The 27,929-nt window shown below is 40.5% G+C and overlaps 3 protein-coding genes and 1 long non-coding RNA gene across 6 annotated transcripts; 2 read left to right on the top strand and 2 right to left on the bottom strand.

Annotated features, from left to right (window-relative positions):
- Positions 1–841: 841 nt before the first annotated feature.
- On the top strand, positions 842–5,670 carry LOC149047270 (uncharacterized). Its single transcript, XM_089202547.1, has 2 exons — positions 842–1,018; positions 1,490–5,670. The coding sequence occupies exon 2, from the start codon at positions 2,916–2,918 to the stop codon at positions 4,611–4,613; it is 1,698 nt and encodes a 565-aa protein (XP_089058673.1). The 5' UTR covers positions 842–1,018; positions 1,490–2,915; the 3' UTR covers positions 4,614–5,670.
- Positions 2,361–18,059, bottom strand: LOC149047268 (uncharacterized). Of its 3 annotated transcripts, none has more exons than XR_016185501.1 (2): positions 17,457–18,059; positions 2,361–5,900 (listed from the first exon to the last, which is right to left on the bottom strand). It is a non-coding gene; the product is annotated as an uncharacterized LOC149047268 (long non-coding RNA). The 3 variants fall into 3 exon arrangements; XR_016185502.1 differs by lacking the exon at positions 17,457–18,059 and adding an exon at positions 8,400–8,713 and having other exon boundaries at positions 2,361–7,575; XR_016185503.1 differs by lacking the exon at positions 17,457–18,059 and adding an exon at positions 8,400–8,536 and having other exon boundaries at positions 2,361–7,949.
- On the top strand, positions 8,900–15,541 carry LOC149047269 (uncharacterized). Its single transcript, XM_089202549.1, has 2 exons — positions 8,900–10,241; positions 14,864–15,541. Exons 1-2 carry the CDS (start codon positions 9,229–9,231, stop codon positions 15,525–15,527), a joined length of 1,677 nt encoding a protein of 558 aa, XP_089058675.1. The 5' UTR covers positions 8,900–9,228; the 3' UTR covers positions 15,528–15,541.
- A 5,350-nt stretch (positions 18,060–23,409) lies between the features above and the next one.
- LOC149047267 (uncharacterized) lies at positions 23,410–25,811 on the bottom strand. The gene has a single exon (XM_089202546.1). It carries the CDS (start codon positions 25,221–25,223, stop codon positions 23,718–23,720), a length of 1,506 nt encoding a protein of 501 aa, XP_089058672.1. The 5' UTR covers positions 25,224–25,811; the 3' UTR covers positions 23,410–23,717.
- Positions 25,812–27,929: the final 2,118 nt, after the last annotated feature.

The raw sequence follows: 27,929 nt of genomic DNA, 5'->3' as shown, positions 1-27,929 counted from the left end.
ATAGGTTGATTAGCTTTGCTATTGACGGCGCTAGTAAAGAGCACAACTGATTCCGTCAACTTCAGTTGCTTTGTTGGCTGGAATTTCAGTAAATATGCCTTCACCATATCAGCTGTGACCAGAGGTATAGTGAATTGTGATTCTACAGGTAGCCTTTCGCTAACAAACTGTCTGAGTTTGTCAAGATTGCAGCCGTTTGTGGTCAGGAGAGATCGTTTCGCTTTATCTGCAACAGCTGTAAAGTGCAGATTGAAATAATCCGCTATGTTTGTCGCTGTTGAGATTATCTTTTCTTTGGTAACTTTAGGAAATTCTGGTTGACGGGTTGGTCTCCTCCAAGGGATCTTATTAACTTCCAAATACATTTAGAGTTCCCTTTGCTATTCTGAAACGACGCCTTGAAGTAGTTTCCTTTTGCTTGTGATCATATTGGTGGCCGGATTTCGCGCACCGCGAAACCTTGCCCATGCGTCAGCGGTGTTATATGCCCTGGCTAATTTCAATTGGGTGTCTCTTTTTGACAGCTGATCTAAAATGTCTCTTGTTAACCGTCGCGGCTGCTTGACTTTACGAACCCGGGGCCGCTTATGCATGATAGGCGCGTGCATATCAATTGCCTGAAATATTTCCTGCCCCGGCAGATGGTCTGAAAGAGCATATTTTAGCACCAGTACATCTACAATATTCTTGCTCCTATTTGTATAAATATGATCCAAACAAGTTCCTCTCGCGAGTCTTGTTACGTAAATTATTAGCTAGTCAAAGCGCATGGTCTTGAGACCTTTTGTCATGTATACAGTTCTTGGATCAAGGTAACAATGGTGAAAACAAAAGATTGCCTGTGCGACTACAGACTTTGGACAAAATTTTAAATACTTAAGAAGTTGAATAACATCAAAGCGCTACTCTTGAAGCCAAAGTTTTTTCTCCCTTGTACTCTACAAGTTAGGCTGCGTGGAAGATGTTTCATTAGAGGGTTTGATTAGCAGAACTGAATATCTTCCAATGGTTGATCCAGGTAAGTTACCTCTTGGGTTATCGATTAAGCAGCAATGGTGCAACATAACCGCACATTTCGCAAAGCGCGATTTCTTACCGATTCACGCAACTGTGTCCAACAAGTTTTGTAAAGCTTAGTGTTTAAATAGTATATCGAACGAAGAAAGAATTTGAGATGGTTCGGCAGGTCGAATTTAACACTTTTGCCTGAAGTTTTTAAGTCTCTAATACAGAATCTTGGAGTGAAATGTTCAGTGAACTTAGCCGAATTATGGCTCATAAAACAACACGCGAGTTTTTTCACATGACAAGGTAGAAAACAAACTGTTCAAGGCGAGTGTTTTTTGAATGAACGATAGCCGAATTCACCGGAACATGAAGATCGCTAGGGATGACAGCGCGGCAAAACTCGGCTGCAGTAACAGATGTGACTTTCCGCTCAACGCATCGGAAAGGATATCAGAGCAAGCTCTTATTTTTTCACTCGAAGGGTGGCCCATGTAGTTTCTGAGGCTTGCTTTACTGTGATGACCGGAGATGGCCATGATGAGCGAGCCGCTATGGACTTCAGCATGATCATATTCGCTCAGACACCGTCATGATTAGAATGAATTTTAACAGTTATGCCAGTTTGGTTATATTTTTCATCATTTCTGTTTTGTTCTGTTTTGTTTTTGAAGACTGAACTTTATATACTGTATGAGTGTTAGCTGTGTTTGATTTTTATTTCCGTACGTAAGCTTGCAATCTAACTGAAAGTGAATTAATCTTTAAAACTCGGAATGTCTATATTGTTTTTCCTTTGAGGATTTTCGTATCTGCTCACGTTTTAAATAACGTAAATTACGGCGCCTGGTATGTTTACAAACCTTTGTTTGGTTCTTCTGTTGCTACTTGCCGGCTCGCCTTTTCCGAAATTTCACTTTCAATTATCGGAAAAAAAGCTAAAAAGAAGTCCCGGAAAAGGTCAAACATAGTACAATTTGGCAGATGGCGTGACAGCTTTAGCTCAGCTCTACGCTCTATATTCATATAGGACACACTCTTTCAACCAATGACAGCGCGCGTTATATCCGAACTTTATTATAATAAAAAGTAGCGCGCGTAGGACGATTTTCCGTAAGGCACCTTATTTTGTCGACAATAACCATGGCATAAAATGACGTTTTTCGTCGTTTCTTTGAAGTACTCCTATTTTGTGGTCCCTGTATTAAGCGGTCAACCTGTATTAAGCGCCATTACCCGTGGTTTCGTTATATTTTGAGAACGCTCTGTTTTTAATTGGCGGTCATGACAGCTTTCAAACGTTGATGGGATGGAATGATTGCGTGACGTGCAAGTCTGACAACGTCTGCGTTCTCATAGAAAAGCGTCACGTCTACTGACCTCACGTGCTCTCACATGAGGCGAGTTCGCATCGCGTTGAAGCCGTTAGAATGTGAGAAAAAACGTTCGGATGAAACGGTATAACGCCATTTCGTCAAGAAGAAAACAGAGGCTTTTGCACTGGGCCTGGACCAAGGACGCAATCATTGCTGTGAGTAGGACTTTCAGTCGCCTTTAGATGATCAAGTTACCAGACGGTCGAACTGGTTGTTTTGAATTTTCATCTTCCTTCCCACCAATTATCATTTAGAATTCTTCAGTATCCTTGATGTGGAACAGCTTTTGAATCAGGGTAAATGCAGCTGATGTTGATTTTAAAGCTGTAAATACTTTCGTGAATAAACTCATCGGTCTTCGTTGATTAAACTTTGCATAATAGTGTATTCATCGATCCAGATTGTGAAAAATAATTTATGCTTTCGGAGAATCCTATGCTTAAGTTACAGAACACATAAATATAATTGTTGTGACCAACCCTTTCGATCTTAGGCTAAACAGCGAATAGTTTTGTTTAAAAAAACTGCGAGGATATGGCAAAATCGTTGGTATATTTGAGGCGACATAAACTAAAACTATTGATGTTATTGCTATTATGCTCGATTGTTTGCCATCTTCTAATTTTGGGATTCAGCAGTGCCAACAACTCAAATTCTGTGCTTTTACAAACGTTCAGTCTCACCAGACTGGACAAACACAATGGAACTTCAGATAGTGTGGCTTCTGATTATGTGAATGATCTTCGCAGTAGTGTGGCTTCTGATTATGTGAATGGTCTTCGTAGTTGGGTGGCTTCTTTGAAAGCCTTGTTATACACTGGAGAATGGCAAAATTCATTTTCTTTCATCTACTCGAACGGTGGATCAAGCCCACCAGGCGTGACGGATGAAAATAATCGCTACGTGATGGTTCTACCTTTTTCAAAAACAGAGGAGAAGGCTTTTAACGATTTGGCCGAAGACGATAAACTCTCCCTTTTGAAGCTGTATGAATTTCTCGATGTGATGGTCGATTTCGACGGCGCAACATGTTTACAGCCGTCAACTGAACACAAACGAGCGGATCACGAGTTGCACCAGGAAAAACTATATAATCAAATGAAGGATTCGCTGGAATCGTCCTGGTGTCGATTTATTACAAAGAAATGGAGCCTTCATATAAAGAATACAGGCCCGGTGCTAAATACACGTCTCGAAAGAAAAACGTCAACAAATGGATCCTCTTCAAACAAATTTTCGTTTCCGGACTTAGCGAACGGCATACTGATTGTGTACCAAGTTTGTAACGTTGCACAAGGTCCTTTCGTGATGAGAGGTGACGTGTTTCATCGCTATGGAGGATTGCTTAATGGATTTGGTAGAATGGCTTTGTTAGAATTTTTTGTTCGATCTAAAGGCGAGCTAAAGATAGCGAAACTTTCAAAGTGCAGGTGGACACACGAGATAGCGCGCGTGGATCGTGGAACATTAGAGGGTTCAAACGATGTCCCGGAGTACGCCGCTTTTGGAAATAAATTCAATATTCTTCGCATCGTCACAAACAATCGAATTGAATGGACAACGTGTGTGTCAAACTGGAAATTATGCCCGGAGAAACCCTATGTAAAGCCAACAGAGCTGTCGAGCGTGGCAGCACCGATTTGTTGCGGGATCGTCTTATTTCAAATGCTGAAAGATATGACATGGGCACTGACCCAACTTGGTGTAGATTATCGGGTTATTTATGGTACTCTGTTAGGTGCAGTTAGAAGTCAGACTGTTATACCTTGGACGTGTGATGTTGATATCGCGCTTACGAAGGCTGACTACGGTAATTCTTCGACCTATTCATCTATTGCAGAACTTTTAAGGACAAAGGGCAGCCATTATTATTTAGGGATATCTTATATGGGTATACCAAGAGCCCATATGCTGATGGCGCCTTATATAGAGGTTGACACAGCTTCCCTTTTTGATGGCCCTGATGATTTAGAAGGTAGTAATTTATTATTTAGCAGCGATATTGAGCAAGCCGTACAGGGTATGCTGCCTGTTTCATCAGGCTGGAGAGAACGTCGTTACGTCGACTTTTATATTTCCCCTTCCGTTTGGTTGAACGGATCCGCTTTTGCTACCATTAACAATGAACAATTTGTTACTCTGAAGGACATTGACTATGAGTTAACTAATTGGTATGGCAAAGGTTATCTTCAACCAGCTCATGGAGGAGAATGGTTTGGTTGCTCAGACTAACAAACTTTCTGACCGCAAGTGTTGCAAAGTTTTGCTCCCCCCTAATTTAGACAAATGCCATTTCTCGCTTTTTCATTTGTCACAGCTCACAAGAGTGTCAATTTTTCCCCCTAGATATGATAGCCTGTACATTAAGCAGCCGAATAAAACGGGTGCGCAGTAAAACAGACCCACACTCGCTCGTTGGAAGTTCGCTTTCTCCGACGCGCGTGTTAACGCATATCGTCTCTTATGTAGATTAATTTATCTGCCTTGCAATCTGCCACGTTTCAGGTTCGCTGCAGGTTTTGTCTTTGGTAACAATCTCTGGCAGGCAGGTGCCCTTTCTAGCAAGACGAATTTTTCTTTGATTGTGGCAATTTTCTGTTTCGTCTCCTCTTAGTTGGGTATTTCTTGCTCACGATTTCGTTATGAGTTTCGTTTTGCATGACTGTTTATAGGAACAATATAATTTGTACATGAATATGGAAGCGATCTTCGCAGTTATTAACACTACTTGTAGTGAAATAGGGCTCGAAAAAAAATTCAGGCCAGTACGGGATTTGAACCGTTAATAAAATTCGGTTTTATCAACGAAGTCGATATATGTGAATTGACCAACGAAAAGAGTTTCTAAAGTTGACGTTTCAAATATTAAATCCGTTAGCGCTTCGCAAATGATTAAGGGATAACGCTCGAAACTTCAGCTTTAGATACCTTTTTACGGTGGCCAATTTTTCTTATTAACGCAGTTGATAAAACCAAACCGTTTTGTTTCAACCGCCAGCTTCACCGATTAAGTATTTTATTCATTACGTTTATAGGAACATTTTAAAACAAAGCATTTCTGAATATTTGTTCAAGTGTCGTCAGGTGTAGAATCAGGGACTGCTAAACGAAACGCAATGTAAATTTAAATAAAATTGAAAGGCTTAATTAGGATTAAATATTTTATTCATTACGTTTATAGGAACATTTTAAAACAAAGCATTTCTGAATATTTGTTCAAGTGTCGTCAGGTGTAGAATCAGGGACTGCTAAACGAAACGCAATGTAAATTTAAATAAAATTGAAAGGCTTACAATTTTGGTATTTACTCCATATATTCCAAAGATACTGCAAAAAATTTAACTCGATATAGTTTGTAGGGCCTATTAACTTCCCAGTAAGAGAACCACGGTATTCACAATACCGTGACAACGGTCAAAATGTATTCCCCTTAAAATCGCTTGACAATCTTTTCAAATGATTTTCCAACCAAGCGTTTGCAGTTCCCATAGCCATGTTTTGTGTGTGAGTTACAGTTTCCTGAAAAGGAAAAATCAATTTAAAAATCAGTTTAAATTAAGGCACGTTTTCATACGTTTTTACCTTACAAATTTACCACCCACTGCACTCCTCCCCTTAAACTTCCCTCGTGTTGCCTGAACTCTCCCACCCCTCTCCTCCCATCGCACCAATTCGCCCTCGTCAGTTCACATGTTTTATCTCACCCCACCCCACTCCACCAACCGCACCTCTACACACCCCACTGGCCTTGGCTCAAAGCACCTCATGCAGTCCCACTTTACTTCACCCACCCCACTCGTCACAATTCACCCCATCCCACCCCGAGCCGTCTCATCTTAAAACCTTCAATTTGATCACATCATGTGTTCGTCTAAAGAGATAACAATATGCTCTCCTTTCAAAATGGATTGTGGATGAAAATTCGTGATTGTTGATTTCCAAATCTCCTTCATTGCAGAGTGATTTAAACATAGCGACAAAACCGTGATATCATTAAACAGAGGCCTTCTCACCGCCCATGTATTGTTTTTGTATGGTATCATTTATGTACCCAATAGCAAATTCCCATGTGCAAGTCGGCGCATGTGCGGTTTACAGGGATCTCTAAAAATATTCCTGTTACTGTATAATCATTGGAGTTCATTTCCTGAGGATCGTTCAAAACTCATGAATGCTTTATGAACGTCATAGAGCATAAAGAGGCGCTTTTGGTACGTTATCAAAGCACTCGTCCTTCTTGCCCCCAGTTTGTCCTTGACGCCATCAGGAATGGTCATGAAGAACAGTGGATCGAATAACTCTCTCCTTTTTTCTTCAGTGTAGCTAAACGGAGTCCTTGTGTGGCCATGGTCAGATAAGGTAGGTGTCAGGGTGTTCGGAAACGAAGTCATATCTGTGATGAACCGTTCGCCATGATGGCGTCCATGTTGATCATCTGTTTCCCAATCACTTCATGTCTAGTGTTGAAATGCATGTATGGGACCAATGGCTAAGCTTTAATGTTGTTTTTTTACGGCGGTATAAACCTTTTTTATGTAGTAAAAGAAGTACCAACCGTAAAACTGCTAATTAATGTAAATTTTCTACAGATAATCGTGATGATTAGTCAGGCCAATTCTGTCCGAGACGGTGTAGGAAAAATGTGTGATACTCGATGATCGACAAGTTTTTTTAGCCACCTTTTCTTGAACTGTTGAAAAAAAGGGTCGCTAATTATTCGGCCCAATGTTGATCCAAAAGTTGTCAGTTTTGACGGTATTGACAAAGCTTACATGTGACTCTGTGTTAAATGTGCACCTTTTCTGTTCTACTTTGCATTACTACCTGATTTAAGCAAATGGATTTGGCGTCAAACAACTCTCACAACACACCCATATCAGAGAGATGCAGAAAAAATCCCAACTAACCAAAAACTGAAGACGGGAGGTAAACTCAGCACTTGAAAAACACTTCCACATGTTAAGAAAAGGCACTGAAACTAATTTGTTTTCACGGCCTCTCACACTAAAGAGATGATCAGTTGTATCCTTGGGAAAAGTTTTCCATTTGCTTACAGCTTTTCCTGTTTCCGATGGCATGAAGGGAACATGACCACTTCCCTCACAATCATGATCCGTGCTGAACAGTCCAGTTTCTTTGTATTTTGTGTGACTATGTTTGAAATGGGCCCTCCACAATGATCTCCACATTTCATCTTTGAGACGAAAAGTAAAGATAGCAGTAAAAACTTTTTATTAAACCTTTTCAACCAAATCAAAAGCTGTTGCATTAAAGTTTTTGATGTCTAATTTTGGAGATTTAGCTTCTCAACTTCGTTTCTTCTCCTTTGATGCGCTTCTTCAACGCCAGATTTCTGTCTTTTCCCTGATGGCAGTCATATACGGCTGTTCCGATAATCATAAAAGGAATGCCGTCGAAATTTAATTTCTGTTCCTTAACAGGCTGTGAATCTTCCCAGAAAATTATGTGCGATTCGGTGTGGACCTCTATTAAAAAGTACAAATCAGATAAACTACTTGCAGTGCCAGAAGTCTCTGCTACTGAAGCAACGGGAGAAGTCGACGCGCACTGAAAGAAACCCTTAGCACGGTTGATAATTCGATGAGATAAGATACGACTTCATACTTTACACTACAGTATCGCCGTATTATAAATGAATGCATCCAGATATAATGCATGGATTACGTCTCAAATATATATTTTCTTTTCTTTTTTTTAACCTTTGGACCCTGACATAAAAAAGTTCGCGTTTAATATTTGTGGTCAAGTCTTCTTCTCCTGTTTGTCAGACCTTTAACCTAAATACCTTTAGTTGGATGTTAAATGAAACAGCGCCGACCCTTAGGTAGATGTTATTTTTCCAATGTTGATTTGGTCATTCATTTCTTGGAAGAACAAACCTTCCTTTCTTTGTTTGTTTGACCTTCCATGAAAAGTATTTAATTCAGTACAATTTAATTTTCTTTAACCGACTCTGAACTGCTTTATTTTCACTACAAAGTCAGGACTGCAGCTTACCTTTCCGCCTGAAATCCTTTGGTCCCTTTAAATCCCTTTAATTATTTTAACGTTCTCAAAATCATAGAGGTAGCCACAATTCACAGAAATCGTAAAATCGAAATTTACCGCTATTTTCGACAACGTGGCAGTTTTCGTCATCACATCGAGACAGTTTATTCAGCGGTTCACGGTTGATATTTAACGTTTCAACTTCCGTTAAATTCGTGCCGCCCGAAAATACGAAAGGTTTCGAAACGCAACATCCAAAGCCGTGACCTCCTTAAGGTTGATGTTACTTTGACCCTTGCAAACTTTGATTTGAATGAATGATTGCATGATGTGACAAGTCTGAGGACGTCTGTGTGGTCATAGATAAGCGTCGCAGATTAGGTAAAGCGGGTGGCTCTTAATTGGTGTAGAAGACACGGTTACGTCACAATAAGATTCATCACAACCGGAAATACGAAAACAATGAAAACAATAGTGTGACGAATACTGTGTCTTCTACACCAGGTTAGAGCGCAAACTGGTTGTTTTGAATTTTCATCATTTCCACCAGTTGTTATTTGGAATTCTTCAGTATCCTTGATGTGACTCCGGAAACTCTTACGAATTATTGGGACAGCTTTTGAATAAGGATAAATGCAGCTGATGTTGATTTAAAGCTGTAAATACTTTCATGAATACCGGTAACCTCATCGGTCTTCGTCCAGATTGTGTAAATAATTTTTGATTTTGGAGAATCCTATGCTTAAGTCACAGAACTCATAAGTATAGTTCTTGTCACCAACGCTTTCGATCTTCGGCTAAATAGGGGATAGTTTTGTTCAAAAAAATTTGTGAGGATATGGCAAAATTGTCGGTATATTTGACGCGACATAAACTAAAACTGTTGATGTTATTGCTATTATGCTCGGGTATTTGCCATCTTCTAATTTTGGTATTCAGTAGTACCAACAGCTCAAATTCTGTGCTTTTACAAACGTTCAGTCTCACCACACTGGACAAACGCAATGGAACTTCAGATAGTGTGGCTTCTGATTATGTGAATGATCTTCGTAGCTGGGTGGCTTCTTTAAATGCCTCGCTATACACTGGAGAGTGGCAAAATACATTTTCTTTCATCTACTCGAACGGTGGATCAAGCCCACCAGGCGTGACGGATGAAAATAATAGCTACGTGATGGTTCTACCTTTTTCAAAAACAGAGGAGAAGGCTTTTAACGATTTGGCCGAAGACGATAAACTCTCCCTTTTGACGCTGTATGAATTTCTCGATGTGATGGTCCGTTTCGACGGCGCAACATGTTTACCACCGTTAACTGAACACAAACGAGCGGATCATGAGTTGCACCAGGAAAAACTTTATAATCAAAAGAAGGATTCGCTGGAATCGTCCTGGTGTCGATTTATTACAAAGAAATGGAGCCTTCATATAAAGAATACAGGCCCGGTGCTAAATACACGTCTCGAAAGTAAAACGTCAACAAATGGATCCTCTCCAAACAAATTTTCGTTTTCAGACTTCGCGAACGGCATACTGATTGTGTACCAAGTTTGTAATATTGCACAAGGTCCTTTCGTAATGAGAGGTGACGTGTTTCATCGCATCGGAGGATTGCATAACGGATTTGGTAGAATGGCTTCGCTAGAATTTTTTGTTCGATCGAAAGGCGAGCTGAAGATAGCGAAACTTTCAAATTGCAGGTGGACACACGGGATAGCGCGCGTGGATCGTGGAACATTAGAAGGTTCTAACGATGTCACAGAGTACGCCGCTTTTGGAAATAAATTCAATATTCTTCGCATCGTCACAAACAATCGAATTGAATGGACAACGTGTGTGTCAAACTGGAAATTGTAACGAGAGCACACTCGGAGATCACGTGCACCTCAGGTGACACATGATACAGCGGTCGATGTTATCTAATCGAAAAAGGTTTTAGATCACATATATCTACATGAGAGCGCACTTAGTTTACAAAATAAAGACTGTTCGTTACCTAGAAATCGTGTGTTTATGCTAGAACGAAACATGGTACCAGGAGTGTAGTCTCTTCGACACGATGACTACTACACCACCTCAAGATTCAGCGAGTGTTCAAGCGCCGACGCCATGCTATGGAATACAAAGCAATTTACCAATTCCGTCGCGATTGAATTTGGCAGGAAATATTTCAGAAAACTGGAAGAAGTGGAAGCAAGTGTGGGATTCGTTCGAAATCGCCTCACGTCTCAACCAGCAAGAAGATAAATACCGTGTAGCTACTTTCATTACCTGCATTGGAACCGAAGCCCTCGAAGTCTACAATGGTCTTCCGTTCGAAAATGAAGAAGACAAGAACGTAATGAATACAGTTCTGGAGTTGATGGAGAGGCATTGCATTGGCCAAACAAATGTCATTTACGAGCGATACTGCTTCAATAATAGAAAACAAGAAAGCGGCGAATCACTTGACACGTATCTCACAGCGCTCAAAACTCTCGCGAAAACGTGCATTTTTGGTCCGCTCACCGACGAATTAATTCGTGATAGGATCGTCTGTGGAATTTGTGACACGGGAACTAGGAAGAAATTACTACAAGAGCCCAAATTAAATCTTCAGAAGTGTATCGATGTATGTCGATCAGCCGAAACAACTGCATCGCAAATGAAAGTCATGAGTGGAAGAGAAGAAGTCAACGCACTCAACCACAAAGAGAAAAAAGACGGCAAAGACGCCAGTCCTAAGTTAGTTAATTGCAAATACTGCGGCAGAAAACACGAGAGATCAAGAGATAAATGCCCAGCGTTCGGAAAAGAATGTGCGAAATGCGGCAAAACAAATCACTTCGCCAAGCTATGTAAACAAAAACTTGGTGGGCGACAACGAAGAAAAGAACGGATTCACCGAGTGCGAGACGCAAAAACTTCGCAGGATTCGAGCGATGAAGAGTACTGCTTCACGATTTCATCCGAAAATCTGGAAGAACAAAGTGTCAAAAGTGTCAGTAGTCAACCCATCAAATCGAAAATCTTCGCAACAATGGAGATCAAAGGTCATCCCGTTCGTTTTCAAGTCGACAGTGGCGCCACCTGTAATGTGATAAGCAAAAACGATTTACCGAACGAGTGCCCGATCGCGCATTCGAAACAAGTCCTCAGCATGTTTAACGGATCGAAAATGGAAACCATCGGTAAATGTCGTGTTAATCTGGTAAATCCCAAGGTTGATGAAGAATGCGAAACAGAGTTTGTTGTTGTCAATAACGACTGCACGCCACTGTTGGGTTCCAAAACGGTGCAGAAAATGAAATTAATCAAAGTGCGTTACGAGAATATCTCATTGGTACAAGAAAAGACCGAAGCAATGGGCCTAACGATGGAACAAATAGCAGCAGATTTCCATGACGTTTTCACTGGAGAAGGAAAATTTGAGAAGAAACTTCACTTAGAGTTGGACACAACCATTGAACCAGTGAAACAGCCTGTTAGAAGGATTCCAGTGGCAATGAAACCCAAGTTAAAGCAAGAGCTCACTCGTCTCGAAGAACTTGGTGTTATAAAAGCAGTTGACACTCCAACAGATTGGGTCTCAAGCTTGGTACTTGTTAAGAAGCCCAACGGCAAGCTTCGCGTGTGTATCGACCCTCAGCCACTAAATAAAGCTTTGAAACGCAGCCACTACCCTCTTCCGGTTATCGACGATCTCCTGCCGGACTTGTCAAAAGCTAAAGTCTTCAGTGTGTGTGACGTTAAAAACGGGTTTTGGCATGTCGAGTTAGATGAAGATTCAAGCTATCTAACAACGTTTGGCACTCCATTTGGTCGGTACCGGTGGCTGAAGATGCCATTTGGCATATCACCCGCACCGGAATATTTCCAACATCGTTTGGATCAAGCCATCGAAGGCCTTCCCGGTGTGCGCACAGTTGCAGACGACATCCTCATCTCGGGTGAAGGTGACACTGTGCAAGAAGCAGTGAAAGATCACGACAAAAAACTCGTAACTCTACTTGAAAGGTGCCGCGAAAAGGGAGTGAAACTGAACAAGGAGAAGTTCAAGTTGAAGATGACAGAAATCCCCTACGTTGGTCATGTGTTAACAAGAGATGGGCTAAAACCAGACCCATCCAAAATAGACGCCATCAAAGGCATGAGGCGACCAACAGATGTGAAAGGTGTACAGCGGCTTGTTGGTCTAGCGAATTACCTGACGAGATTCTTAAAAAAGCTGGCAGACATTTGCGAACCTCTTCGACAGCTAACGCGCAAGGATGCAGAATGGCACTGGAGCGACGTCCATGAGAGCGCCTTTAAGAAGATCAAAGAAGCAGCTTCCCAAGCACCTGTCCTCCGATACTTTGATCCCGCCAAAGAGACTGTACTTCAATGCGACGCCTCGGACACTGGACTTGGAGCTACGCTTTTACAAAATGGTCAGCCAGTGGCATACGCATCGCGATCCCTGACGGATACAGAACGCAACTATGCGCAAATAGAGAAAGAACTGCTAGCCATAGTGTTTGGAGCCGAGAAGTTCAACCAATACACTTATGGTCGCAAAGTGATTGTTGAGAGCGACCATAAACCACTTGAAGTTATTTACCGCAAACCCCTCGTGGCCGCCCCCAAGCGTCTACAACGAATGCTACTTCGCCTGCAGAAGTATAACCTCGAAATTGGTTTCAAGCCAGGCCAGCACATGTATCTGGCAGACACACTCTCTAGAGCACCCCTTCCCAACACCACATCGCGCGATGAAGTGCTAACCATCGACAAAGAAGTTGAAGAAATACATATGGTCGAGTTTCTGCCACTCCGCAAAGCTAGCCTAGACAATATCCGTAAAGAAAGTCTGCGAGACAGCACGATGCAAGCACTTCAGAAAGTCATTCGAGAAGGGTGGCCTGAGACCAAGATTGATCTCCCAAATGACGTCACGCCATACTTCAACGTTCGTGACGAGCTATCAGCGCAAGATGGAATTATCTTCAAAGGAGACAGATGTGTAGTTCCAAAATCCCTCAGACCAGAAGTCCTATCCAGAATCCACCGATCACATATTGGCGTGGAAGGATGCTCGAGACGCGCGAGAGAAAGCGTTTTCTGGCCAGGAATGAACACAGCTGTGAAGAACTTTGTCAGACAGTGTGAAACTTGTCGAACCTTTGAGATCTCCCAGCAGAAGGAAACACTCCACCCACATGAGGTACCTGACCGGCCATGGTCCAAGGTTGGTGTTGATCTGTTTGAGACAAACAACCGACGTTACCTCGTGACGGTAGATTATTACAGCAACTACTGGGAAGTCGATAGGTTGGAGTCCAGTACAACATCTAAAGCTGTTATCTACAAATTGAAGCAACACTTTGCAAGGCATGGCATCCCGAACACTGTGTTTTCCGACAATGGCCCACAGTTTGATTCGGATGAATTCAGGAGATTTGCTCGAGATTGGGAATTCAATCATTTAACCTCAAGTCCCGGACATTCGCAGTCCAATGGTATGGCGGAAAGCGCAGTCAAGACTGTGAAAAGGCTTATTAAGAAGGCTAACAAAGATGGAACAGATCCTTGGCTCGCGATCCTCGACCACCGAAACACACCCTCAGAAGGCATGAAAAGCAGTCCAGCACAACGACTAATGAGTCGTCGAACAAGGACCCTACTCCCAACAAGCGAGAAGCTCCTTAAACCCAAACTCGCCGAAAATGTCCAAGAAGAAAAATGGAAGACAAGAACTAAGCAGGCATTTTACTACAATAGAAACGCTCGAGATTTGCCACCACTGAAAACTGGAGACTCAGTGCGCATTCAGCCCACAAGCAACCCCAAGGCGCCCTGGAAGAAAGCCACTGTTCAGGAACAGGTGAACATGCGATCCTACAAAGTCCTCACAGAAGATGGCTCTGCCCTTAGACGAAATAGAAGGCATCTGAAAGCAACTACAAAAGAGTCTCACACGCCAACAACCCAGATGCCCAAGCAGACAGAACTTCCCTCGCCATCTAAACACATTGAACAAGAAACTAACGCCAGTGGTCACTCCAGCTCAGAAGTAGCGAAGCCACAGGAGCCAGCGATCGAGCAGCCTGCGACTGATCTAACATCGCAAGCTTCCAAAGGCAACCAGACTCGCAGTGGTCGAATAACGAAGCCCCCGTCCTATCTGAAAGACTTTGTTCGTTAACCTGAGTCAGTGTCATGAGAGACAAAGACATTACCGGACTTGACTAGTTGATTCTTTTGGATAGTGGTTTTGATTTTTTTGTTTCTCATGTTTGTTTTGATTGTTCCGTTGTTTTCGTTTTGTTTCTTATGAAAGAAAGGATGTAACGAGAGCACACTCGGAGATCACGTGCACCTCAGGTGACACATGATACAGCGGTCGATGTTATCTAATCGAAAAAGGTTTTAGATCACATATATCTACATGAGAGCGCACTTAGTTTACAAAATAAAGACTGTTCGTTACCTAGAAATCGTGTGTTTATGCTAGAACGAAACAGAAATTATGCCCGGAGAAACCCTATGTTAAGCCAACAGAGCTGTCCAGCGTGGCAGCACCGATTTGTTGCGGGATCGTCTTATTTCAAATGCTGAAAGATATGACATGGGCACTGACCCAACTTGGTGTAGATTATCGGGTTATTTATGGTACTCTGTTAGGTGCAGTTAGAAGTCAGACTGTTATACCTTGGACGTGTGATGTTGATATCGCGCTTACGAAGGCTGACTACGGTAATTCTTCGACCTATTCATCTATTGTAGAACTTTTAAGGACAAAGGGCAGCCATTATTATTTAGGGATATCTTATATGGGTATGCCAAGGGGCCATATGCTGATGGCACCTTATATAGAGGTTGACACAACTCCCTTTTTCGATGGCCCTGATGATTTAGAAGGTAATAATTTATTATTTAGCAGTGATATCGAGGAAGCCATACAGGATATGCTGCCTGTCTCATCAGGCTGGAGAGAACGTCGTTACGTCGACTTTTATATTTCTCCTTCAGTTTGGCTGAACGGATCTGCTCTTGCTGTGATTAACAATGAACAATTTGTTACTCTGAAGGACATAGACTATGAGTTAACTAACTGGTATGGCAAAGGTTATCTTCAACCAGCTCATAGAGGAGAATGGTTTGGTTGCTTAGACTAATAAATTTGCTGACCGCAAGTGTTTCAAAGTTTTGCTCCCTCCTGAATTTAACAAATGCCATTTCTCACTTTTTTATTTGTCACTGCTTATAAGAGTGTCGATTTTCCCATAGCACAATCATGCAACTATGACTAAACGGTGCTAGCTTTCACAAAAATGTTCCTTCAGTTTTCAACATGTGGTTTTCGAGTGCACCCTGAAAAAGGCAGTTACGAGGTAGCCGTGTTCTTTCAATGTTGGCTGTACGTTAGCCAGCTGCATGAAAATAGTAGCTCTCGAAGGGTTAGTGTTTTGTTTATACACACAAAGCTAGCACAGGGCACTAAAAATGCATTTACATAAGCATTTACATGGAAAAACTACTCCGGCTCTCTTTGACGAGCATCGTTTTGGAGTGTCATTCGCTTAAGAATATGATAGCCTGCACATCAAGCGCCCGATTGGAACGGGTGCTCGCGCGTGGGAAGTTGCGTGCATGACTGTTTATAGGAAAAATATAACTTGGACATGAATATGAAGCGATCTTTGCAGAGGGTTAGTGTTTTGTTTATACAAATAAAGCGAGCACAGAGCACTAAAGATGCATTTACATAAGCATCTAAATGGAAAAACTACTCTCTCTTTGACGAGTATCGTTTCGGAGTGTTATTCGCTCAAGAATATGATAGCCTGCATATCAAGCACCCGATTAGAACGAGTGCTCGCGCGTGGGAAGTTGCGTGCATGACTGTTTATAGGAAAAATATAACTTGGACATGAATATGGAAGCGATCTTTGCAGTTATGAAAACTACTTAAGCAGTAGTGAAAATAAGGCCTGAAAAAATTCAGGCCTGTATAGGATTTGATCATTCGTTTCCCAGTCATTTCGTGTCCAGTGCTGAAATCTATGTATGAGACCAGTGGCTTAGCTTGGATGTTGATTTTTCAGGCGGTATAAACCTTTGTTATGCAGTCAAAGAAGTACCAACTGTAAAACTGTCCATTAATGCAAATTTTCCCCAGATAATCGTGATGATTAGTCAAGCCAATTCTGGTGCAGGAAAATGTGTGATACTCGATGATCGACAAGTTTTTAGCCACCTTTTCTTGAAATGTCAAAAAAAAGACAGTCGCTAATTACTCGGCCAAATATTGATCCAAAAGATGTCAGTTTTGACGGTATCGACAAAGCTTACATGTGACTGTGTTAAATGTGCACCTTTTCTGTTCTACTTTGCATTACCAGCTGATTTAAACAAATGGATTTGGCGTCAAACAACTGTTAAGCACACCCATATCAGAGATACGCAGAAAAAATCCCAGCTAAAGGAAAGCAACAAAAATTTACCTAAGTGCCTTCTGCTTTCAGTTTTGTGTAAGCTAAAGTGCAAATATTTTAGTGAGTTATTTTTATCAACAATTGCAAGATTATATTGCTAAAGGAATAAGGAGTTAAACTCAGCATTCATTTTTGCCGTTTTCCTGTTGCTACATACGCTGGCCTAGCTTGGAATCACTCAGCAAAGTCGTGGTTATGCCTAGCGTTATGACCAACCTTGTGCCCACGGTACGCTGCATTGGGACATTGCAATCACCAGGTTGTACATCGTTAACGTGCAAGCACATACGATTCCTTGTTACAGACGCAGCGTACATGCGAACTACCTTCGCCTTTCCCCTTCTAAATACGTAATGCCGAGATGAATGCCCGCATTGCAGTTATTCACGCATCCTTAAAGTGACACCTTGTACGGACGTTCGGTTCAATGGTCACGTAATATCTCAAATTTTCTAGGCTTTATGGTTATTAGTATCACTACCATTTTTATAGGTATGGGGCTTCGTTGCGCGCTGCGAGCTCTGCTATAATTGATAAAACTAACTCGACCAAAGAGTCTCAACCCATTTCACAGTATTCAGAAAAACCATAATGCTGTGCACTACTTACCTTTCTTTGGTCAAGATCAGATAAACCAATCCCCCAAATATTGTACCAACAAAGGTCTTCTTGAAAGAACGTCTGGTAGCCCCCTTTTTAAAGGCCCCATATAACACCTCTACGCCTAGGGGAGCCCGTGTATTCTTCGCGGAGGCACTAACCTCGTCGTCATCTAGCGAGTGATAAAGTGTTTCTAATAAATACATCTGGGTACGACGTCACTGGGGCTTCTAAATACTTACTCCTAGTATATCCTAGGGCAGTGGAGGCTGAAACTGCAAATCCTTCCCGATGATCTGGTGGAACATGTTCTTCGCAATAGTGAATGGCATAACGAGTAAAGAGAGTTTCAACTCTTGGAGCGCTTCTCGATTGAATATTGTAAATCCAAAACCAAACTGAGTAACTACAACGTCAATCAGAGCACAGAGAAATATTATAGAGCCAGTGAGATTTCAGAGCAAAAAAAAAAACAGCAAGCAACCGGCTGAAGCGCGGGAAAACGCAGTTGACTAAGTCGCCATTGGTTTAGGTTTGGCATTTGATCGGTTGAGAGAGAGGCAAGAATCATCTGGACCAATTGGAGACCACAGTGAAGCAAAAACAATAAGATCCCGCATTTCTTTTGACATTCACTTAAAAACCTGTGATGAATTTCGCCATGATAGTGTTCATGTTGATCATCCGTTCGTTTTAAGTAAGTTTTATTAGTAACGTTTTTCATAATCGGTATGGGGCTGGTAGTTGATTGACAGTATTATTTAGAACTTATCATTAAATTATTTAGAAAACCATACGATAATGTAATGACATGATTAAAGTTTAGTTGCATTTAGCTGATAAAAAGTGCCTCTTTATGCTCTATGACGTTCACAAAGCATTCATGAGTTTGAACGATCCTCAGAAATTAACTCCAATGGTTATACAATAACAGAAATATTTTCAGAGATCCCTGTAAACCGCACATGTGCCGACTTCTACATGCTTCCCTTGACTAGATGGAAGTGTGAGGGTTTTGACGCAGAGATTCCTGTAAATGACAGTGCAAATGGTCACATGGGGTTGGCCGAATTTGCTGTTGGGTATATAAATGATGCTATACAAAAACAATACATGAGTGGTGAGACTGCCTCTGTTTGTTGATATATTTTGCTGCTATGATTAAATCACTTTGCAAGGAAGGAGATTTGGAAATCCACAATCACGAATTTTCATCTTAAATCCATTTTGAAAGGAGAGCATAGCTGCCTTTCATTTCTGCGACGGAATTCTGGATCGTTTTCGTTTGCGTTGGAAGTAGCAAATGTTTATACAACTAGTACTTATAAATTTGAACTAACAGGAAATATGGATCAAAGGCTATTTTTTAAAACTCGGGAGTTAGCCTGGAGAACTAATTATTTTTTTACCTCTGTTTATAAGTACATAATTGAAGTAAATACGCCATTCGATTTGGCAGCAGTGTTCAAAATTAAGAGATCCGACACGTTTAATTTTTTGGGAAACTCCAACGTTTCATGACCGTTGTCACGGTATTGTGAATACCGTGGTTCTCTTACTGAGAAGTTAAATAGTTAGTGCGAAGTCGTCGAAAGCGTATGCCTCTAAATTAAGAGGCATTAGATGGCAGTTTTTATGGGAGAGAACCTCATTAAAGACCGCAAGGCAGATAAATGAGAACTAAAAGAATACAAATCTTGTGATAACATCAATATTTGCATTATTACATTACCTCGAAGTTGTTTTCCGCCCTTTCATGTCCCACCCCACGGCCCTCATAATCAGTGTGGTAACAAACTATGTCGGGGTAAATTTTTGCAGTATCTTTGGAATATATGGTTTAAATACCAAAGTTGAAAACTTTGCAATTTTGTTTAATTTTACATTGCGTTTCGTTTCGAAATCTCTGATTCCACACCTGACAACACTTGAACAAATATTCAGAAATGCTTTGTTTTAAAATGTTCCTATAAACGTAATGAATAAAAGATTTTAATCGGTGAAGCCGGCGGGTGAAACAAAATGGTTTGGTTTTATCAACTGCGTTGATAAGAAAAATTGGCCACCGTAAAAAGGTATCTAAAGCTGACGTTTCGAACGTTTTCCCTTAATCATTCGCGAAGGGCTAACGGACCTAATATTGGAAACGTCAACTTTAGAAACTCTTTTCGTTGGCCAATTCACATGTATCAACTCCGTTGATAAAACCAAATTATATTAACAGTTCAAATCCCGTACAGGCCTTAATTTTTTTTCAGGCCTTTTTTTCACTACTGCTTAAGTAGTGTTCAGAACTGCAAAGTTCGCTTCCATACTCATGTCCAAATTATATTGTTCCTATGAACAGTCATGCAGAACGAAACTTCCAACGAAATCATGAGCAAGAAATACCTAGCTGAGAGGAGACGAAACAGAAAATAGTCAAAATCCAAGAAAAACTCCTATTGCTAGAAAGGGCACCTAACTGCCAGAGATTGTTACTAAAGACAAAACCTGCAGTGAAACCTGATGAAATTTCAAAAGAACCGGCCGCGGGCCTGAGCGGGAAGCTCTCTTGTAATTGGCTAATCATGTTAGTAACCATGGCGACACCAATATCCTCACACGTGAAAGATAAAAATAGTATCTTCATTGCGCGCGATGAAGATATGTTTTTTTTAGTAAAAGGAAAAATCCTGGTATTTCATCAGTATCTATATAATAAAGTGCGATTTCAAGGCAGCTTGTTGAGGGTTTGTTTACCAAAATTACTCACATGGCCAAAAGTTAGAACACACTGTGATAATGGAGCTCATCTAATGAGCTCATCTAATGTTGGGGTCCACTATTTTGACTCTTATTGGTTTTTCTAGTAAAGAAGTAACTCTGCTGTATCCATGGAAAAGTATCAATGATGTGGGAATAAAGCATTAAGTTTTGTTTTGGTATCGTTAGAGTTTCTTTTAGAGTTTGTTTGTCATGAAGCAATTTCACAGTATTTGTAACATTTACATGGTGCAACAATACCATTGTGTTCGGTAAAATTGAGACATTCTTTGTTGCGGAGTTTCCTTGTTGTCGTCATCTTTTTTTGTGCAGTTGGAAGAATTTATGACCTTTAGTGTGATAAAAGTGGACAGCATTACTCAAACTTCAGTAGATGTGATCGCAGTGGCAGAACTGCATTGTTCATGAAACGAGTCAAAATATTAAGTGGCGTGATGCTCATATTCAACTATGAGTCTATTTTTTATTAGGGGTGTAATTGGTTCTAATTTAGCGAAGAGGTTTGATTCTGCCAAAATCATGCTACTATGAAAATGTTCGAGTTGTGCAGGGAGAATTTATATTGGGAAATTTAAATATGTGCTTGAATAATTATTGCTTCACGTGTAAAATGGTAACAACGCTGCAAGTATCACTTTTTAAAATTTATTTGTTTAAGTTTCTGTGCTGTTCAGTTCTCAAAGGAAAAAAAAATTGGTTGGAGTAGTTTTGGGGGGGGGGGGGGGGCTGAAGTAAATGGGAATAGGAAGCCTGGGTGGCAAACGAATTTATGAGAGTGAGTTAATTAAAATGGCTTCAAGCTGGGGTATGGTTACTTCGATGTTTTTGCTTGATCTGACGCCATCGTTTCTGCGCGTGACTTTCGCATTGGGAGACTGGAATTATTTCCCTTTCAATTTAGTATGCATCCAATCTCAGGCCCAGGGTCATTTTGGCTTTTTGTCAGCGGTATGGTTACCACACAACATTATTTGGTGACTATAACGCCAGTGAAGTCTGACTTTCACATGGTAATCTTTTCGTCACCGTCAAACAGATGAAAGATAAAACCACTAGAAAGTTAGTAAATGGCCAGTCACGAAAACAACGCTTCGCTTTCCTTATGAAAATTCGCCGGTCCTTAATGTAAGCAATATAATATGAGGCACATGTAAAAATCAGCGTGTGTACACCCCTGAATGTTGAAAATATATCAAGTCGATAGAACAGTTTTGGTCCCGGTCCGCATTTTTGTCAACAAAATGAACATATATCGGTTAAAAAGATGATAATACGGACAACGTGCAAAGCTGTCAATTGTTTCTCGAATATTGGGCGTTAATTATTCAATACTGACATCCCGTGTGCGAAGTGAGAAAGACTCTATGAAGGTTTGAACTTCCATTACGAACGATTGTGGATTGTGGCCGCTTTGTTAGAAAGCAAAATGCAATGGCCGCTATGTTAAAATAAAAAAAAAGAAAAAAACATATCAAGAAACGGGTGAGGAATATTCCACAATAGTCCAAGAGCTCGTGAAAGATAATCGCGGACAAGCGATTGCGTGACACTCGGCATGTTGTAAGATGACATGTTACCACATATCCGACGAAAAAGCAGTTTTTTAAATTCTCGGTCTGCATTTTGTACCAAGTCTACATTTTGAACCCGGTCTGAAGTCTGCATTTTGTACTGACCGGTATCCTTGGCACCAATACAGTTTAATTTTGGTTACAACAAGACGCACATGTGCATTAACTTGGGCTTCTTTCCTGGCATATCCAGCCGTAAACGCCAGAAGGTTGACGTTGATGAAATCTCAGTTGTCGTTTGTCGATTGTTTTACAGCTCTAGCATAGTACAAGCAAGTAAGCATTGTCTATTCCTGGTCTAAATTTTACCCTCTGTCCGTTGTTTACACCCGGTCTGAAGTCTGCGTTTTACACTGACCAATTAAGGAAGGGGGCATTTTGATTTTCAGTTTTGCGGCTTTGGCTAATTTTTAGATCGGTTTTTCGGTTTTAGTGCCAAAAAACTTCGGTTTCTCGGTTTTGGTGTTCATTGTGGTTTGCTGATTTTCCGCTTTCAGCATTTGGTTTTCGGTTTCGCGAAAAATATTAACGGGTTTTCGGATTTGATATCCGATGCAGTTTTCGGTTTTTCCTATTCGACCTATTTGGGTTCCGATCTGAGCGGCAATTACGCGCCTCCGCTGATTTCGAATAGGAGCTAAACGCAAATGTTATCGAGACCAATGCGTGACAAACCAATTGAAATATCGCAAGGATCCCTCCCTTCCCCTCTAAGGTGGGGGGAAGGGAGGGTGCGGCTACACGTAGGGCTAAGCACAGAACATTGCCAGGGTTTCTTTATCAACGCCATCTCGAAGTTGGTAACCAAGTTACAGGCCACACGTGACTGATTGATTCAACATTCCAATAGTATCTCCAAACTTTCAGGTCTTAGTTCGCAAATGGAAATGTTATATTAGAGATTTTCGATGAAACTTTCCAGAGCTATAGAATTTCCTTAATTTAACTAGGCTCCATTACCAGTCCTGAGGTCCTCGAGAGAGCAGCTGTTAATTTAAGCAGATACTAGAAGATACGAGTGCCAAGTCCATGGCATTCATAAATCCTGTAATGAAATAAGTGTAGTTTACTCTGTATGCTTCACTTGTCACCACTGCATTGGATCAATCAGGGTTTTAATAACTGGGATGTGAAAATGTTTCGGTTTTGGATGATTTTTTTTACGGTTTTGCAGTTTCTAATAGGCCCCAATGCCCCCCTCATTAAGTAATAAATTTTAGAAACAAAAAAAGCCAAGAGACAATACAAATACTTTGATTTCTTGGATCAATATCATTATCTGGGCAACTGCCTACCTACCCCTCCCCTAACCCAACATTAACCCTAATTATTATCAATTGACTGTTGATGTGTAAAACGATGTTCTGTTCGTTTTTCAATGAAGTTCAATTTCGCTGGAACCTCAAATCGCTCTTTGAATATGAGCATGCGTACTTATATGCCGCTGTGTTGTATGTGCTCTGCACACACGCAGAGACAATAAGAAGGCACGAATGCGTTTTAGGGCCTAGACGACGATTTGTGATGGAACACAAAAAAAAATAATGAAGGCCATGTCTAACCTTGGATTCCCTCTGGAAAGCCCAAGTAATTATTCGCACAACACCACACAATCGACCACAAAATACCTGTGTGCGAGTTAATTTAATTTTCGTTATTTTCTGCGTTAATATGCTTTCCTTTTGTGAGAATGTACACATCACTTACAATGTTTCAATTAACCCACTCGCCCAACAAATAACTCTTGCATGCATAACATGCCTATGTTTGTGAAAGCTGGCACCATTTAACCACGGTTAACCATAGTTGTGTGATTGTGCTAGGGGGAAAAATTGACACTCTTGTAAGCAGTAACAAATGAAAAAATGAGAAATGGCATTTGTCTAAATCAACAGGGAGAAAAATTTTGAAACACTTGCAGTCAGCAAGTTTATTAGTCTAAGCAACCAAACCATTCACCTCTCTGAGCTGGTTGAAGATAACCTTTGCCATACCAATTAGTTAACTCATAGTCTATGTCCTTCAGAGTAACAAATTGTTCATTGTTAATCATAGCAAGAGCAGATCCGTTCAGCCAAACTGAAGGGGAAATATAAAAGTCGACGTAACGACGTTCTCTCCAGCCTGATGAAACAGGCAGCATACCCTGTACGGCTTCCTCGATATCACTGCTAAATAATAAATTATTACCTTCTAAATCATCAGGGCCATCGAAAAAGGGAGTTGTGTCAACCTCTATATAAGGTGCCATCAGCATATGGCCCCTTGGCATACCCATATAAGATATCCCTAAATAATAATGGCTGCCCTTTGTCCTTAAAAGTTCTGCAATAGATGAATAGGTCGAAGAATTACCGTAGTCAGCCTTCGTAAGCGCGATATCAACATCACACGTCCAAGGTATAACAGTCTGACTTCTAACTGCACCTAACAGAGTACCATAAATAACCCGATAATCTACACCAAGTTGGGTCAGTGCCCATGTGATATCTTTCAGCATTTGAAATAAGACGATCCCACAACAAATCGGTGCTGCCACGCTGGACAGCTCTGTTGGCTTGACATAGGGTTTTTCTGGGCATAATTTCCAGTTTGAAACACAAGTTGTCCATTCAATTCGATTGTTTGTGACGATGCGAAGAATATTGAATTTATTTCCAAAAGCGGCGTACTCCGTGACATCGTTAGAACCTTCTAATGTTCCACGATCCACGCGCGCTATCTCGCGTGTCCACCTGCAATTTGAAAGTTTCGCTATCTTTAGCTCGCCTTTCGATCGAACAAAAAATTCTAGCAAAGCCATTCTACCAAATCCGTTAAGCAATCCTCCAGAGCGATGAAACAAGCCACTTCTCATCACGAAAGGACCTTGTGCAATGTTACAGACTTGGTACACAATCAGTATGCTGTTCGCTAAAACCGAAAACGAAAATTTGTTTGAAGAGGATCCATTTGTTGAAGTTGTACTTTGGAGATGTGTTTTTAGTACTGGGCCCGTATTCTTTATATGAAGGCTCCATTTCTTTGTAATAAATCGACACCAGGACGATTCCAGTGAATCCTTTATTTGATTATATAGTTTTTCTTGGTGCAACTCCTGATCCGCCCGTTTGTGTTCAATTAACGGCTGTAAACATGTTGCGCCGTCGAAATCGACCATCACATCGAGAAATTCATACAGCGTCAAAAGGGAGAGTTTATCGTCTTCGGCCGAATCGTTAAAAGCCTTGTCCTCCGTTTTTGAAAAAGGTAGAACCATCACGTAGCGATTATTTTCACCAGTCACAGAGTTTGAGCTGCTGGTAGTATTCAATACCAAAATTAGAAGATAGCAAACACCCGCGCATAATAGCAAAAACATCAATAGTTTTAGTTTATGTCGCCTCAAATATAACGACGATTTTGCCATATCCTCGCAATTTTTTTTTAAACAAAACATAGCGCTGTTTGGCCGAAGATTGAAAGCGTTCCTCACGAGAACTATACTGAAGAGAGATGCAGAAAAAATTCTAGCTAAGGGAAAACAGCAAAAGTTTACTCAGGTGTCTTCTGCTTTCAGCCTTGTGTAAACTTGAGCGCAAATATTTCAGTAAGTTATATTGGTGACGAACGTTCAGCAAGCGAACTGAACTGAAATGAACTGAACTGTTTTGTTTTGTGTGATTATTTACTATCGTTTAAATTCTATTATCGTTTCATTGTTCATTCTTTTAATCATTTATCAGAGCGTATTTGATCGTGTTATTAGCCGCCTATCATGTTTAAAGCCTGTTGCTTACATAATCTCTGTAGTATCACATATCGGAGTGTCGGAGTAAGTTGTCGGAGTATATCCATCTAGAGTTTTCTATCGGAGTTATTGGAGTTTTCGGAGTAACTGGAGTCACTTTCCCACGGAGTTTCTTTTACCCTTTTTACGCAGGATCAAACGTGAGTTTCCTTTGTACATTTAATCGCCTTTTTTTTATCGTTACATTCATTTGTAATTTCCATAGAATCATTTCTGATTACGCAATCATAAATTTCCTTTTAGTTTTCACCGCATTGTTACACGTCGTACTCAATAAAAACTGGAATGAGACGGATGTGTATATGTGGTTGACACTCAACGTAATCCCAACACTTGGGTACGCGACAATATTTATCAGCAATTGCAAGATTTTATTGCTAAAGGAATAAGGAGGTAAACTCAGGCTTCATTTTTACCGTTTGCCTGTTGCTACAAACGCTGGCCTGGCTTGGAATCACTCACCAAAGTCGTGGTCATGCCTAGCGTTATGATCAATCTTGTGTCCATAGTACGTTGCGTTGGGACATTGTAATCGAGTATGCGCTCTTCACTTCAACGCCGATTAGTGGTGATAATTTTAGACTTATCCCACCCAATTGTATGGTTAGTTAGGTATGTGTGCTCCGATAAAGCTGAATTTTCCTTTCACAGTCATTGCAAGGAATGGAATAAATGGCGTCGGTTCGTTGTTCTTTCGTGACAGGATCCTTAGGTTTGGCAAAAATATGCCCTAGAGTCTGAAAAGGTTTTTGAACAACTTTAACTTTGTGGCTATTCAAAATTCTCTTGATGGGTTCCGCAACACTCTGAATGTAAACATTAACCGCAAAACCAGTCGCTGCTTCCCTTTCATCAGGAGTGCTACTAGTTGTAACTGGTTTTTGACAGTTATGGAGGAAAGTTTTTGTATAGCTATTCGCTTTTAAGACATTAGAAACATATTTCCTTTCCTCAGCCTTCGAATCGAGTGAAGATGGTAGACAGTCAGCCCTCCTGAGTAGAGTTTTGGCTACAGACTTTTTATGGCAAATAGGGTGGTGGTTATAACGAACGGACCGAGTGAAGCGATGTCCATGCATCACGACAGAGAACCAAATATTTTTCCGGCCCGCCCGACAAAACTCAGTCAATAAGGATTTTATCAATGATACTACTCGTTGAAAAAATTTTGACATTTTGTTTTAACCTTAATAAGATACATGAAAAATTACTCTGTCCTGATTGATTAAGATTATCAAAAATAAGTTATTTACGTAGAGTTCTCTAAAGGGGGTAAATTACCATAGAAAATGTAGTACTGCGTCGGTGGGAGAGTATAACAGGGTAATTTAGTATTATCAAATGAGTTGATAACGTAAATTGGCCACCGTAAAGAGTTTAAAACCTAAGCTTTTAAATTCTTCATGATGACCGATTTACATCATCGACTCAATTGATAATACTAAATCACCCTGTTATCCACATAGTAAGTTATTTTCAAATATGAAAATATTCAATGCTAATATATTCAAAATATTCAAAACTAAATTACCCTGTTATCCACATAGTAAGTTATTTTTAAATATGAAAATATTCAATTAAATATCAATATTTCCTAGCCGTAGAATGGTCTAAGCAAAATTTATTGAAAATGACCATCTGTCAAATATTTTTGGAAATCTGGGAAAATGTTTTACCCGTGTAAAGATGATTCGAGACTACAACTACCTGAGATTCATAAGAAGTTTAAGAGTTAAGTTTTGGATTGTTTCACAGTTCACGGTTAATCCCTATAGAGCAGGTTTTGATGATAGATGCACCAGAACGATACAGACCAATACTGGTTGAGAATAATAGCAACAACACAAGTATCCCTAATGTGCATAACAACAAACCACGACGCAGTCATTTTTTCATGTCGAAAAAAACTGATTGGCACTAATTAAAGACTTTATTTATTTAATGAATTATAAGTAATGGTAATAGGATTTAGAGGAGGTGATTCAGTAACAATAATGAAACGTGTGAACTTAATCTTTTTTCCTCGTCATAATTCCCGCACCAGCTTGATTAGGACTTCGCAAACACCTCTAAGGGGCCGCCCTAAGTACCTTATTGGTACTTAATTTCGCGGGTCTTTAATTTCGCGTTTTTCGCGATTGTATAAAAATCGCGAAATTAAAGACCCGCGAAAAAAAATCCTCGCGAAATTTAAACACGCGAAATTTAATACCCATACAAAAAAATCAAACTGTAGAAAAAAATGATTTATTCGTAATGACAACAAAATTTACAGGATATTTATCAACAAAACGCAAAATATTAACTGGTTTCTACTCGTAAATTCCATTTTTGAATTTGTGAAATCGTTAAATG

Source organism: Pocillopora damicornis, chromosome 4 (assembly GCF_964200805.1).
Source record: "Pocillopora damicornis chromosome 4, jaPocDami1.2, whole genome shotgun sequence".
In the NCBI taxonomy this organism is placed as follows: domain Eukaryota; kingdom Metazoa; phylum Cnidaria; class Anthozoa; order Scleractinia; family Pocilloporidae; genus Pocillopora; species Pocillopora damicornis.
Note: the sequence above shows the minus strand (reverse complement) of the source record. Positions and strands in the feature narration are given on the sequence as shown.

Excerpts from the sequence above, each read along its gene's own strand:
- LOC149047270 (XM_089202547.1), top strand. The coding sequence starts at position 2,916 with ATGGCAAAATCGTTGGTATATTTGAGGCGACATAAACTAAAACTATTG.
- LOC149047269 (XM_089202549.1), top strand. The coding sequence starts at position 9,229 with ATGGCAAAATTGTCGGTATATTTGACGCGACATAAACTAAAACTGTTG. Across the intron at positions 10,242-14,863 it reads TGTGTGTCAAACTGGAAATT|AACGAAACAGAAATTATGCC; the intron begins GTAACGAGAGCA and ends TGTTTATGCTAG.
- LOC149047267 (XM_089202546.1), bottom strand. The coding sequence starts at position 25,223 with ATGTTTTGTTTAAAAAAAAATTGCGAGGATATGGCAAAATCGTCGTTA.